The sequence below is a fragment of the Desmodus rotundus genome, chromosome 6 (genome assembly GCF_022682495.2).
Source record: "Desmodus rotundus isolate HL8 chromosome 6, HLdesRot8A.1, whole genome shotgun sequence".
Lineage (NCBI taxonomy): Eukaryota > Metazoa > Chordata > Mammalia > Chiroptera > Phyllostomidae > Desmodus > Desmodus rotundus.
Genome location: NC_071392.1, coordinates 142622976 through 142636165, shown reverse-complemented (window position 1 = coordinate 142636165; position 13190 = coordinate 142622976). Strand labels below are relative to the sequence as shown.

Sequence of the window (13190 nt, the reverse complement as noted above, 5' to 3'; positions counted from 1 at the left end):
CTTATTAATACTCTATGATTTTCCACATGAATACCTGTGAACCTACATTTGCCCCATCCTGTGTTTAGTAAATGAACAGATGGATGGGTAGAGGAAAGAGCCGTGACCACACTCAGCTGCTCTCTCTCGTTGTAAAAATATTCCTAATTCATAGCAGCAGTTCTCAACCCTGGTCACATGTGAGAATGGCTTTTAAGAATTTTAGAAAACACTGAGTCTATGGCCATACCACCCTGAACGCGCTGGATCTTATCTGATCTCGGAAGCTGAGCAGGGTCGGGCTCGCTTAGTGCTTGGATGGGAGAAAATACTGAGACCCAGGCCGCGCCCCCAGAGATGGAGATTCCAGTGGCTTGGGGTGGTGTCCTGGCCTTTGTAGGTTCTTAAAAGCACTCCAGTCACAGCCTGAGTTGAGAGCCCACAGCGCCACTCGACAGCTGAGGGGAGGGTGTACGGTCCCAGAGGAGCCTCTCTCCCAGACCCAGAGAGGTGACTTGAGTGCAGAACGCTGAACTCTGCAAGGGGCTAAATGCATAAATCGAGTTCCTGACCCTCAGAGTCATGTCGCAGCTCCGAATCCAGAGACATCTGTAATATCTGAACTACACTCTCAGATCAGAGGAAAAAACTCTCAGGCCTGACAGGGAAGACCATGGAGCAAATTGCAAACCCCACAGGCGAGCACACCGAGGTCCCCCTGTTCCCTCCCCTCCCTGCAAGAAACCCCCATAGACAGGGCCAGTCCTGGGCAGGCAGTGCACCCTGTAGCTGTGTGGTTTCCTCACCTACCAAGTGGAGATGATAACGGTACTGCCGACTCAAAGAGCTGTTGCAGGAGCTGACAGATGTAACGGGGCTGAAAGCATTTTGGGAATAGTCAAACACACTACTAAGATTAATTCTTGATTACTGCATTCTACCAACTGAGCTCTTATAGGTGGAGAGGGCTTACGGTTCAGTGATTACAAACACAGATTCCAGAGTCAGAATTTCTGCATGTAAATTCTGGTGCCACCCCTTACCAGCTGTGTCATTTTGTGCAAATTATTTAACCTTCTTGTGCCTCTTCCCCATCTGTAAGACAGTGATAATAAAGGTACCTCCCTCACTGAGTTCTTGGAAAGTTTGGCTGAGCTCATGCACTGAATGTTTCCAGAACATAAAACTTAAGTGGGCATCGGAAGCATCAGGAGGGAGGGCTTGTTAAAACACAGAGTGCTGCACCCCATCCCAGAGTTTTGGGTTCGGCAGATCTGGACTGGGATCTGAGAATCTGCATGCTAACAAGCTCCTAGGGGACGCTGGTGTGCCGGTTTGGGAGCCATGCTTTGAGATCCACTGGCTTAGAATAATACCTTGCATACAGGAAGCACCTAATAAGTGTTAGCTGTTACCTTTTCCTGGGCTCTACTTTTTAGCCCCTTAACAGAACACTTCGCACTCTGGTGCTGCTCAGCGCTGTCCTCGGGTGCAGACACTTGGAAATCCACCTGCTGTGGCTCCCGAAGTGCGAGCAAAGGCAAGCTGCACAAACACCCCTGGGCGCTGATTTCCGGTGCCAGCTCTTCAGTCTCGACCCAGATATACTGAGTCGGGAGTTACAGGGGTGAAGCTCGACACCCTGTTCCAACAGCTGACGATTCTAATGTCAGCCTTAGGACAATAGCTCTATTAGAAAATCACCGTGACCGCCACAGCAACCCTGCTGAGCGTGTCCAGGAGGCAGGATGGCTTCAGGTCCAGCATAAAGCTTTGGGGTGAACTGGAGCCTAACGCCTGGCTCAGATCTGTAATCACCTTATGTGACTTATGACTTTAGCCTTCAGTTTCCTCGTCTGTAAAACTGGCGCCATTTAGGGCCGACCCACCTGAGATGATGCAAAGTGTCCAGCACAAGATGCCTATTCAAAGGGTGTTAGCTGTCACAGTTTAATCATTACAATATGTCCTCTCTCAAATGACCTGAGACAGCTTATAACAAAGACATGAATGCTCAGGCACACAGGATAGCTAACATAAAGATTAAAAAAACAGAAACGTCACACATAGAAAGTGGGGGGAGTGAGGGTTGAAAGTGCCACTGCAACTGTCTTCTAAATTGAGGTGTGAACTTCCCCGGGGTGGGGGGTGGGGCACAGAGCAAAAAGGAAATGGAGGGAGTTCCATGTTCCCACTGTCTGAACAGGGAAGGGTGACTGGCTCTTTCGGGGAGGCATCATTGTCCCTTCGACACACCAGCTCTGCACTCTAGAAGCATCTGCTCGCACGAACCTTTGCACAAAGGCCCCATGTACCAGGAGGGCCTCTCCTCCGGCAGCGCTTCGTGTCCCTGTTTCTTTAATTAATTCTCAACAAGGGCCAAGGGCAAAATCCTTACATCCCAGGGGATGAGCAATGTTACACTTACTTTGGGTGCCGAATATCAGGGAGAGAGCGGTTCAGGGAGATTTTATCACTGACGTAGATGTTAAATCCATTTTCTCGGTACGCCTGATCCACTCTCTCAGCATCGGTCATGGGGTAAGGTCTCCCTTGTTCTCCATTTCCTAGGGGCAAAGAGCAAAGTCAATGCTGCTAACTGAATGGAGTGGGGGAAGGAGGATGAAAAGTATGATCAACCACAAAGATAAAACTTGAGGCTTGATACAGAGTGTACATCCAGATTTGGCAGGGGCAAGTGCACGGAGGGGAGGAGGAATGAGCATTCAGTCACAGCTGAGTCACACACCTCATAAACCTTGTCCTCACATAACCACCACAGCAAGCACGCGGGGTGGACGTGAGCGCCTTCAACCTGCAGCAGGATAAACGGGGCTCAGAAGGGTTATGAAACCAGGGCTGCGGGTTCCAAAGCCCACGATCCCTCCAGTCTGCCAGGAGCCCTAAACACGTCTGCCCAGGAGACCAGGTCCACCACACACGAGCTGATCCACCCCGGGCCAGTCACATGGCCTCTCTGAGCTACAGCGGCTCCCTTCTGGTGCCCACGAATGTTGAGAGAGTCAAATGAGATGCTGTGTAGATGAGAGCTCTTTGTAACTACATAAAGGTGAGGAAATATCATGATCACTCTCAAAGCAGAGTAAACTTTATACATGAATCAAAATTGCCACAGGTGATAAAAGATGCTTTGATTTTTTTAAAACCAGTAAATGAATTAAGATCTGCTTAGCCTCAGCTGGGGCTGCCTGAAAAGTGCTGCTTGGAATCGCAGAGTTGGTTGGATAAAGTGCTGTTCTTTCTTTTCTCTGCATAATCCAGCTGGGGAGAGAGTCCCTGATGCTCTGGGAAATTGTTCCCTGGGTTCTCGGGGTGCAGATGGCGAGTGGGAATGCCCACACCAAGCTCTGCAATAACAGCCCAGAAGTCTGCCACTGGCGAGGGGCCTGAAGAAATGGCAATGGAGTCATTGGTCAGAAATGATCTCATCTTCTGGAGCCTGTGGTCTGAGCATCAGTCACCCCATTCAGTTCGTAAAGTAAACTGTGACAACATCAGCTTGATGGGAAGGTGCAAGCTGAGAGGTAGAGCCTGAGAACAGGACAGATTCCACAAGGGACAACGATGCAGCAAGAGCATCTCCCTTGGGCGGGAAGCCTCAGGAAGGCGGTACACGGGGCGAGGGATTCAGGCCCTGGAGCCGGGCAGAGTGGAATTTGCGGTCCAGTCCTGCTGCTCCCCGTCTCGGTCATCTGGGGCACGCCTTTAGTCCGTCTATGTCTTGGATCTTGCCCTTGCACTAACTGGGATACGGAGATGCAGCATGGTAACCAAGGAGGTAATGCAGGGCAAGGTGCCTGGCACCTAGTCGGCCCTGATCATGATTATTCTGAATGATTTCTCCTCTGCTTACTCTTTTCATGCTAGTTAGGCCAATGTTCTAATAATCCTGGCATAATGGTCTGGCAAATCAGCTCTTTTCAAATGTTTCCTTTTTTAATTTCAGCACCCCCCTCTTTCATTGTAAATTACTGGCATACGGAAAAATGCATGTCAGGTCTTCAGATTTCCCTGAACTTCAGTTAAGTTATCATTTCAGCTCAATTCAAAGCCTTGTTGTAATCTCATTGTGGCATAATGTAATTTAACAAAAATCAATAGTGGGTGCCTTTACTAAGATAAAAATGAATAAAATATGAATCCCTTGTATTTCTACAGTGCTTTCTAGTATAAAACTACTTCACATCAAAGCCCTAAGGTTAGGAAGCATGAGCCCCACTGACAGATGGGAAAAGTGAGGCTCAAGGATTATGGGATTTAGGTGATGGTCACACAGCGGATAGGAAGTGTTAGGGCTGCTGTCCTGAACTCCTAGCCCAGGCTCTCTACAAATGATTCCCCACAACATCTCCCTTTCCAACTCCCCAGTGTAATAGAAACTGCTCCACAGACTAATTAGCCAAAGAAAACGTTAGCCGAAGCCCACTGAACTCATTTACCCTCGTGACTGTAGTGCTGGGTACGGATCCACTTTGCACGCAGACCTGGGTTCAGATTCCAAGCCTTTCTCTTTCTCACTGTGTGGCTGTGGGCAGATTTGCCCACCCCTCTGAACTACAGGTCCCTTCTCACCCCATGGGCCATAGAGATTGATTTGGGGGGTTGCCGTGAAAACATGCAGTGTGCATCATGGGCGTTGCTCCTGGTAGTTATTCATGAATATTAGCCCCCACTCTTACTGCTTCTCATTTTAGTGGTAAAATATCTCCTAAGGGGGAGATACCTTCTATCGCCCATCAGAGGAGGCAGGGCAAATTCCTGAAGACAGTGGCTCTGGTGATGTGAGTAGAGAAAGGAAGGGGTCAGCACACAGGTGAAGCGGGGGATTCCAGAGTCAGAAGGCATGGCGGCAGACAGAGACGAGCCAACAGGAGGTCCGGACACCCCATGAAATGTGCCCGCACACGCGCGCGCACACACACACGTGTGAGCCCTCCCCACGGGACCTGCCCGTGGACGTACCTACACGCTGAGCATCCCTTCTGATGGCTTCTTTGTCATGCCAGTCCTTCAGCTTCTGCCCATCGCCCAAGAATAATATCTTCTTTTGCTGATTGTGTGATCCCTTAAAAAAAAAAAAGACAAAAACTGTGAAAAAGAAAAGGGAAAATAAGTTTAATAACAGAGACCCAGAAATGACGCTGCCTAAGGGAGCTTTTGGTGTTGACTGAACGTCCATCAAGTGTTCACTTATTAGTTCCATTGACAGAACTCTGTTAGTGCCTGCCATGTGCCACCCAGGTATGCAAAGGTCAGGGAGATGACAGGCACACACTGCCCACCCTCTCGGAACCCAAGAGCCAGCAGAAGGAAATAAAAAAACCCAGATGGATAAACATTCTTTTCTCAAGAGAAAAAGCAGGAAGTGTGCCGCTGCCAAACAGAAATGTAAGGCAGCGAGCCACAAATGCGTGCCACGTCTGTGCCTTCACATTTTCTAGTGTGCACGCTGGGAGGGAAAAGAGACAGGTAAAGTTAGTTTAGCTAACGTATTTTATTTAACCCAATATACTCTATGTAAAATATTTCACGATGCATATTTTCATTTGCATAAAAATTCATTGACATATTTTACTTTTTTTTCTGTACTAAGTCTTCAAAATCCAGTGTGTATTTTACCCTTGTGTTCATTTCAATCCAGACCCCCTTCAGGTGCTCAACAGCTACAGGATTGGGCAGGTAAGTGATCCTCAAGAAATTGCTACAGAAGTTCATGTCCACCTGGGAGAACTGGAGAGTTTTGTGGACAGGAGGGCATTTGGGATGAGCTTCAGAGGAGCAGACATGAGAGGCAGGCAAGACGAATGTCCTGAGCACAGACTTCCAGGTCTGATAAAGTGGCAGAACCAGGCTTAGCCTTGGCCATCTCTACAGTTCCCAAGGGCGCCAATCTCAAAGAAGGTGGACATTTGGCAATTGTGTGTGGAATGTATGAACAAGCAATTGGATGGCTGGGGGCGGGGGGAGGACTATACAATACCCCCAAGAGAGCAGCCCCCAGGGCCTGGCTCGGAAGGTGTTCATTGCATAGCTGGGGAGGTGAGCCCATCCTGGTGGGCCCATTAGGAACCAGTTTCCCTAATTAAACGAGGCTGCATTCCAGTGTCTGGGGTTGTCCGAAGGTACCAGATGCTCTCCCACACCCAGTCAATCTGAAGACTCAGTCAGAACCTCCCAAGGTAACACTGTTTAGGCATCTCCAGTGTTCCTGCGGGTGAGAATGGCTTCGCACATCACCTTGCCCATTGAAGATCCTGCAGACCTGCAGTGCTTGCCACTGTGGCACAGAGAATCCACAGCTCTATTTCCCATGTAATTAACTACAAACACCCTGAATGCGTGACATGCTGGAACATTAGCAAGAGAAAGAAGCCACCAGGATAAAATCATCCACATGCCTATTTGTTAAGTCTCTGGCTGATTCTCAAGTTCGCAGACTTTCCACAACGGCGCGGTATCCTTACACAGATCTAGTAATAAGAACAGCCCTTTGTGGCTCCTCCCCGACTGGCAAGAAGAAAATTCTGAAAGTCAGCGTGCTGGATGTCTTGGTCAGAGAGGGAGAGAAAACTGGGAAAACAAAGGCAATGTGCCCACAAACAGTTTCCAGCATTCACAGAAATCAAGCTGAGCTGGAAGCGCCTGCTTCGGTGGATTCCGACTGGGTTGAGCTATGTTTCTACAGGAGGCTAGGCAGTGCTGTCTGGGGAAGGGGGAGGCTGAGAGTCGGAGCTGGACCCCCCTTCAATCAGACCAACAACGCATCTGTCTGTTTTCTGTACTGGGGTTCCGGGGGGGATTTCATTTTGAAAAGGTCCTCTGCTAAAAACAAAATGACAATCAAATCTCTAAACAAGTGAACAAATACATGTACATATACCGGGAAACAGAGCTAGGGCCCCTTCCTGATTTCACAGTGAGGGAAACTGAGCCTCGGGGTGGGGCAGGGACCTGCCCAAGCAAGCACATTTCAATGTCGGGATTGACTGATCATGAGCTGTTTAGCGATCTTTTCTCCAGCCCTCCCTCCCGAGACCTTTTCCCTTTTCTGCTACCCAAAGATTGGGAGCTTCGGTTACTTTGAGTCACTGGTGGAACTAAAGAGGCTCTGCAGACGGAGATTGCCTTGGCGGAAGGTGCCAATCTGAAGTGGTTCGCAGAGCGCAGTCCCTGAAAGAGCAGCACCTGCCCCACCTCCGGCAGGTACAGGTGGGACAACACAGACCCTGTGTAGGTGCTAATGGAGGTTATAGCCAGATCAGTTTCTCTCAAAGGGTGGCTCTGGGGAGACCTGGGCCCTCACTATAGATGTAAATTCCTGGGCCCCACACTGAACCAATTAAGTCAAAGTATGTCAAGATAGGAGGCCAGAATGATGTGTTTTAAAACCTACTTCCCATATGATTCTGATTCACAATAATGGTGGAAAACATTTGTCTAAATCCAGCTGCCGCATTTTACAGATATGAAATCTGAGACTAACAGAGTAGAACAGACTTGCCCTAAATCCCATCTTGTTAGCCTGCAAAACCAAACCAGATCTAGCTGTTCTCTCTCTGCGATAGACTGTGAGCTTCTTGAAGGCAGGGACATGTCTGTTTTGGTCCATCACTGTGCTCTCCTAGGCCAATACTTGGCTCACCTTAGGCCCTCAACAAATATCGGCAGAACGGGTGAATGAATGAACAAGCGCTCATTGATGGGACAGTCTAGTTTAATGACTCAAGATATTCTGCTTCCAGAGTTGGAAAAACCTAGGTTTCGCTTCCTGGGCAGATGGACCCCAGGTTCCTTGACTGATAGTCAGGGAAAACAGAATAACCTGTTATTCTGTTGTTGGGAGGATGAACTGCACTAATCTACACTAAGCACCTAGCTTAGTGTCTGGCACGAAGTTAGACCCTCTCAGAAAAGGAATGCTAGTACTAATACATTATTTTTAGAGAAAGGTTACAATATGATGTTTGCAATGGCGATTTAGGGGCAATAGGAAATGGATGGGAAACTTCTAATAAAACTGTGAGACCTGCAGAGGCAACCTATTAACACCTGAGCCAATTCAACTGGCTATTGCTGAAAACAGAATTTAGAGAGTTTCCTCATTAACAGGAGGTCGTATGCCCATGTAGAAATCCAGTGTTCTTCGGGGGAAAAAAATGCTCTTAATTAATAGTGGCATTCTATAATAGAAACAAATGCCACAAGACCTTTAGCAACCAGAACGGCTCAGACAATGCTTCTCAAAAGACAGCAACTCTTATGCAATAACAATCATTTAATATTATGCAAAAAAGCACATCTGGAATTGCAGTCCACAGGTCATTTTAAGTTTCTTTAATTTCGCAGACTCCAAGATCTGTCTGTAAAAGCAGTGCTTATTTTCCTTCAGCAGCTCCCTCTTGCCACTTTCCTGGCCCTCGGTTTGCAGGTGCCCCTTTGCTACAGGAGGCAAAGGGGCTGGCAAGGAGCATGGCCAGAGAGGCGACGGAGAGTGGGTGGAGGGGGCAGGCAGAATGGGTATGGAAATCACAGTAAATAATACATTGGAAATGGATTTTGACTGGCTCCTCTAAATAACTGCTCCTGGTATCTGTGTGCTTTTATTTAATGTTCCCCTGGAAGAACTGATTAGTGTTCAAACAGCCACAAACTCACACACACAAATAGAATTTTAATCTTTTGTATAATCACTATTTAGCATGCCTAGCACCCTTTGGAAGGCGGGAAGGGAGGTGGTGAAGCGAGTCAACTGTATTCTGCCCAAGAAGAAAGACCTATTCAAGTGCATGCCCAGAGGACACTGGCGTCCCTAGGCGAGCTGGCTAGTGTCTTCACAACAAAGGGGGAAGAGCTGTACCCTCTCAAACGGCACCGCTGAGAGGAAAGCCGAGGAGATCATTGGTGTTATTCAGGGTCTGAAGGCGCCTCACAGGCCAGATTCTGCTGCCAATTTCAGGATGGCTTCCACCCGGCCCTCCTCTCAGCTAGCCCTACAGAGGGCTGGAATCATTTTGTTGGGGGTTGAAATGACTCTGTATAACTCCAAACGTTTGCTCATCTGCTAAGTAGATTATTCTAATATCCTGCCTATACTCACACACATACATGCGCACGCACACTCCCAACATAGCATTCCCTTTAAGGTTGCCTTCAAGGTTGTACTTCAAAGAGGGCCAGGTAGGACTTGGCTGGCCAAAGTGAAAGTTACTTTAAACAAAGGAGTTTGGACAGTTGGATAAATGTACGCTCTTCATGAATTCTGAGGACATAAGCTGGATTGTTTTGATGTATTTATTCTTTCATTCCACAAATAAGGATAACTTCATTGATGAACTGAGGGCTTCCTATGTCTAAAGAATTGTGGGGAGACAAAGGTAAATAAGATAGTCCCTGGTCTCAACAAAGATCGTAGATAGGATACAAGTATTAATACATAAGAAAGGGAAAACACACAACGCTGTAACATAAGTGCCTTGCAAGTTGTACGGATAAGCTTCACAGGAGCCAAAGAGACTCTACCTGAAATGGTCAGGGAAGAATCTTGTAGAAGCAGGGTCCGTGAGAGTTGCGTGAAAGGATAGGTGGGATTTCGACTGTTAGCAATGGAAGGGCGGAATCCAGCTGGAGAGAACGCATGGACGAAGAGGTGGAGGTTAGAAAGTAAGGGGCATGTTTACCGGACAGCGAGGAGCCTGATCTGGCTGGCGGGAGTGGGGCACAGAAGACTCATGGGCATCGAGGGCAGGAGCCTGGACCACAATCCAAGGGCCTTACGTCTGAGCCATTTGGCGGCAGGTGGGAGCCCCAAGAGGTGTTTGAGCAAGGAACAGGCTGGAGTAGAATTCCAAAAATACAGTGTAGTTACCTATCCACTTGCAATTAATCCCCTCTTCTCAGGAGAGACTCAGGGAGAAAGACAATTTGGTTTTCATTCAGAAGAAATGTTCCCTCTTTGCAGGCTGAGGACCTCTCTCATTCTGGCATTCCACAAGTCAGACTAAAGACAAGCTGACCTAACCCCAGCCCCTACCCAGCAGGCTGCTATTCTGAGAAAACCTACCTTTCACTACAACCAGGGCCACGCTGTATGAGAAAACCATCAGACCTAAAGGGTACCATTTATGAGTGAGCAGACACACTAACTCAGTAACCACGAGACTGCCTGTGTCTGCTGGGCCCAGGCCAGGCAAGTCCTTCTGTTCCACCTGGCAGTCGGGGTGTCGATTTCCCTCGTACCAGTAACTCTGTCGTCTTAACACCAGGACGCTGGGAGTGGAACTCTGGGCAGGGCCTCATTCCCTAAGAGGGCAAGGTCATTCACAGATGGGAACCGTTGTTTAAAAAGGCTGATCCTGTAGAGTAAGTCCTCACTTAACGTCATCGATGGGTTCCTAAAGACGGACTTCACGTGAAAAGCTGTACAATGAAACCAATGTTACCACAGGCTGGAGTTAAGTTCCTACAGCATATTTCTAGTCACAAAAAGCATCACCAAAACACTTCTAATATTAAGCACTGGAATAAATGTGAGCTATATATATATATACATTTAAGAAAGATTAATAATAAAAACAAGTAAGATCACTATTTCCCAACCTGTTCATTCCCGTTCAGAGTCGTGTGTGGTGGGAGCCAATCCTAGCAGCTCGGGGCACAAGGCAGGAGCCAACCCTGGACAGGACGCCCTCCTGTCGCAGGGCCGCTGACACACACGCACTCATTCGGACTGGGTGATGCAGACACGCCAGGGCGCCCAACGTGTACATCGTTGGGACGTGGGAGGAAACCGGGGGCTGGACAAAACCCACACGGACATGGGGACAACGTGCAAGTGCTATAGAGCCCATTTTCCCGCTCATAAACATTATAATGAAACAATGTTGGCCCCCGCTGGTGTGGCTCAATGGATTGAGTGCTGGCCTGTGAACCAAAAGGTCGCTGGTTCCATTCCCAGTCAGGTACCTGCCTGGGTTGCGGGCCAGGTCCCCACTAGGGGGCACTCGTGAGGCAATCACACATTGATGTTTCTCTCCCTCTCTTTCTCCCTCCCTTCCCTCTGTAAAATTAGATAAATAAAATCTTTAAAAAAAGAGAGAAATAATGTTGAGTGAAACATTATTTAAGGACCTGCTGTACTTCCAAGGGTAGAACTGTACCACTCATCCAATTCACCCTCTCTTTTTGTACAGACGGCTCTAGACAAGGTCATTAGCATGCTACTTAAGGTGTGAATACTCATTAAAATACTTTTTTTAAACAGCAGAGGGGAAAAAAAGCCAAGACATTTTGTAATGTCTGTTACCTAAAGGGCAAATGAAACATATAATAACTTTACCATTTTAAAATGACAATTGCAACTTGAACCATTTTCTTGAGGAAGTTCCCAAATGTTTTATCGCCGGGTGAAAAAACAGATATACTCTGCTCGACCATTTGATAATGTCATTTGACAAGGTTCAGTTGAGTCTCTCAACCCACCCATTCATCAGTCAGTACCTCCGCCCACTTAACTGCACAATGAGTACACACACACGCCAGGCTCTGTGCGAAGTGACCAGGATACACTGGTGAGCGAGACAGACAAGGGCCTTGCTCTCACAGACCTTACATGACTGTGTGTGGCATAGGGATACAGACTTCAACACAGAACCACAAACAGCAGTTACAGGGGCATGTGCAGAAAAGAAAGGTACCTGGTGCAAGGAAAGTCCCTTTCTTTCAGATCTGGTAAAGGTGATTTGATCTATTCAGGGAGGTCAGTAACGGCTTCCCTGAGGAAATGGATACAGTATAATTAGGAGTTAATTCAGCAGAGAGAGAACAGAGCATACCAGTCAGAAGGAAAAGCATGGCTGTGCAAAGGCCCTGTGGCTGGGGGAATAGGACACATAGGTGGGCCTGAAACAAGAGAGGAGTGTGTGGTGCACAGAGAAGCAGGGGAAGCCTGGTGGGGATGAGAGGTGGGCAGGGATGTGGATTTTTTTCTTTCTCCCTGAAGCACTTGGAAATCCACTTATTTTATATAAGGAGGTGGCAAGAACAGGCTGCATGTGGACAGCTCTCTGGTAGCCAGGTGGGGAAGGGATTATGAGGCCACAAGGGAGGGTAAACCCAGGGCGGAGGCTATCACAGCTGCAAAGGCAGAGATGGTACCAACTTGGGCTTGGAAGGCAGAAGTGGGGATAGACATACATCGATTGTTTTCTTTTTTAAAATAGGCATGAGGGTTGTCTAGGTCTGCAGTCAAGAAATGCAGCCTGAGAACTTGAACATGTGGGTGATAACTTCATCTTTAAGGTCTGGAAGTTCAAGGTCCCATGGATGCAGGTTCAGCTGACCTGGGGACTGAGCCCCGATCTCCCCTCACCTAGCCTGGTGTTTGTTTCATCACGTGTTACTTTCAAGTTTTAATCCTGTTCACAGAGGGCAAGTCAGACCTAACAGAATTGTATCAGACATATATTTAACCTTTGGGAATTAAATGACACATGGACAAAAAGAAAAGAAAGAAGTCGGAAAGTGGGGGAGGGTCTGGCGATCCTCCGATCCCCATGCTCAGTGAGCCTGTGCCCTGGAGGGTATCCCCAGAGGTCTAGTTCTCTGTGGCCTCTGAGTGTGGGTATTTGGGGGCTGAGTGAGCCTACTCTTGGGAGATAAGGATTTTCATGACCACAGAAGGCACTGTGATGACTTCAACCAAAGAAAGTCATCAGCTTTAATGGTGGAGGAGAAACTACCTAAACTGGACTTCAGAGAGGTGGTTTGTCTTTACATTCCATGGGCGATCATCGAGGCCAGTTCTGACTTTATGTTATTTTCCCCTAAAGTGGTGTGTTTATTATAACCCAACCCTTTCATAAGGTGAAACCTGACTATATTATCTATCCAGTTCACAGATGACCAAACTGAGGCTTGGGGAGAAAACAGGTATGAACAGTGTTTTGCAAGGTGCCGGCCACCTGACTGTGATCCTCACAGCTAACAGTTCCTACCTCACACGTCTGCTCGGTGTCTAGAAAGACGCCAGGCACGTAGTCCATTCCAGGAAAGGAAAATTGGCTGAAATGAATCACTCGCCTTCACCTTGTCCACAAGGGGTCTTGAAAGTCTATGTGAATCAGATGTACAATCAACCACAGGAAACCCTCTAACAAGTGTTCTTTCTGGAGGCTCGGCAAACTGACCATAAA

General features: G+C 47.8%; 1 protein-coding gene across 1 annotated transcript in view; it reads right to left on the bottom strand.

The window, feature by feature from the left end:
• The window catches only part of GALNT10 (polypeptide N-acetylgalactosaminyltransferase 10), a 184960-nt gene that overhangs the window by 96029 nt on the left and 75741 nt on the right, over positions 1-13190 (bottom strand). The window contains exons 2-3 of the mRNA XM_024576959.4: positions 4963-5065; positions 2408-2546 (exon numbers count right to left, since the gene is read on the bottom strand). Coding sequence (XP_024432727.2) covers positions 2408-2546; positions 4963-5065 — 242 coding nt within the window. The remainder of the gene's footprint in view (positions 1-2407; positions 2547-4962; positions 5066-13190) is intronic.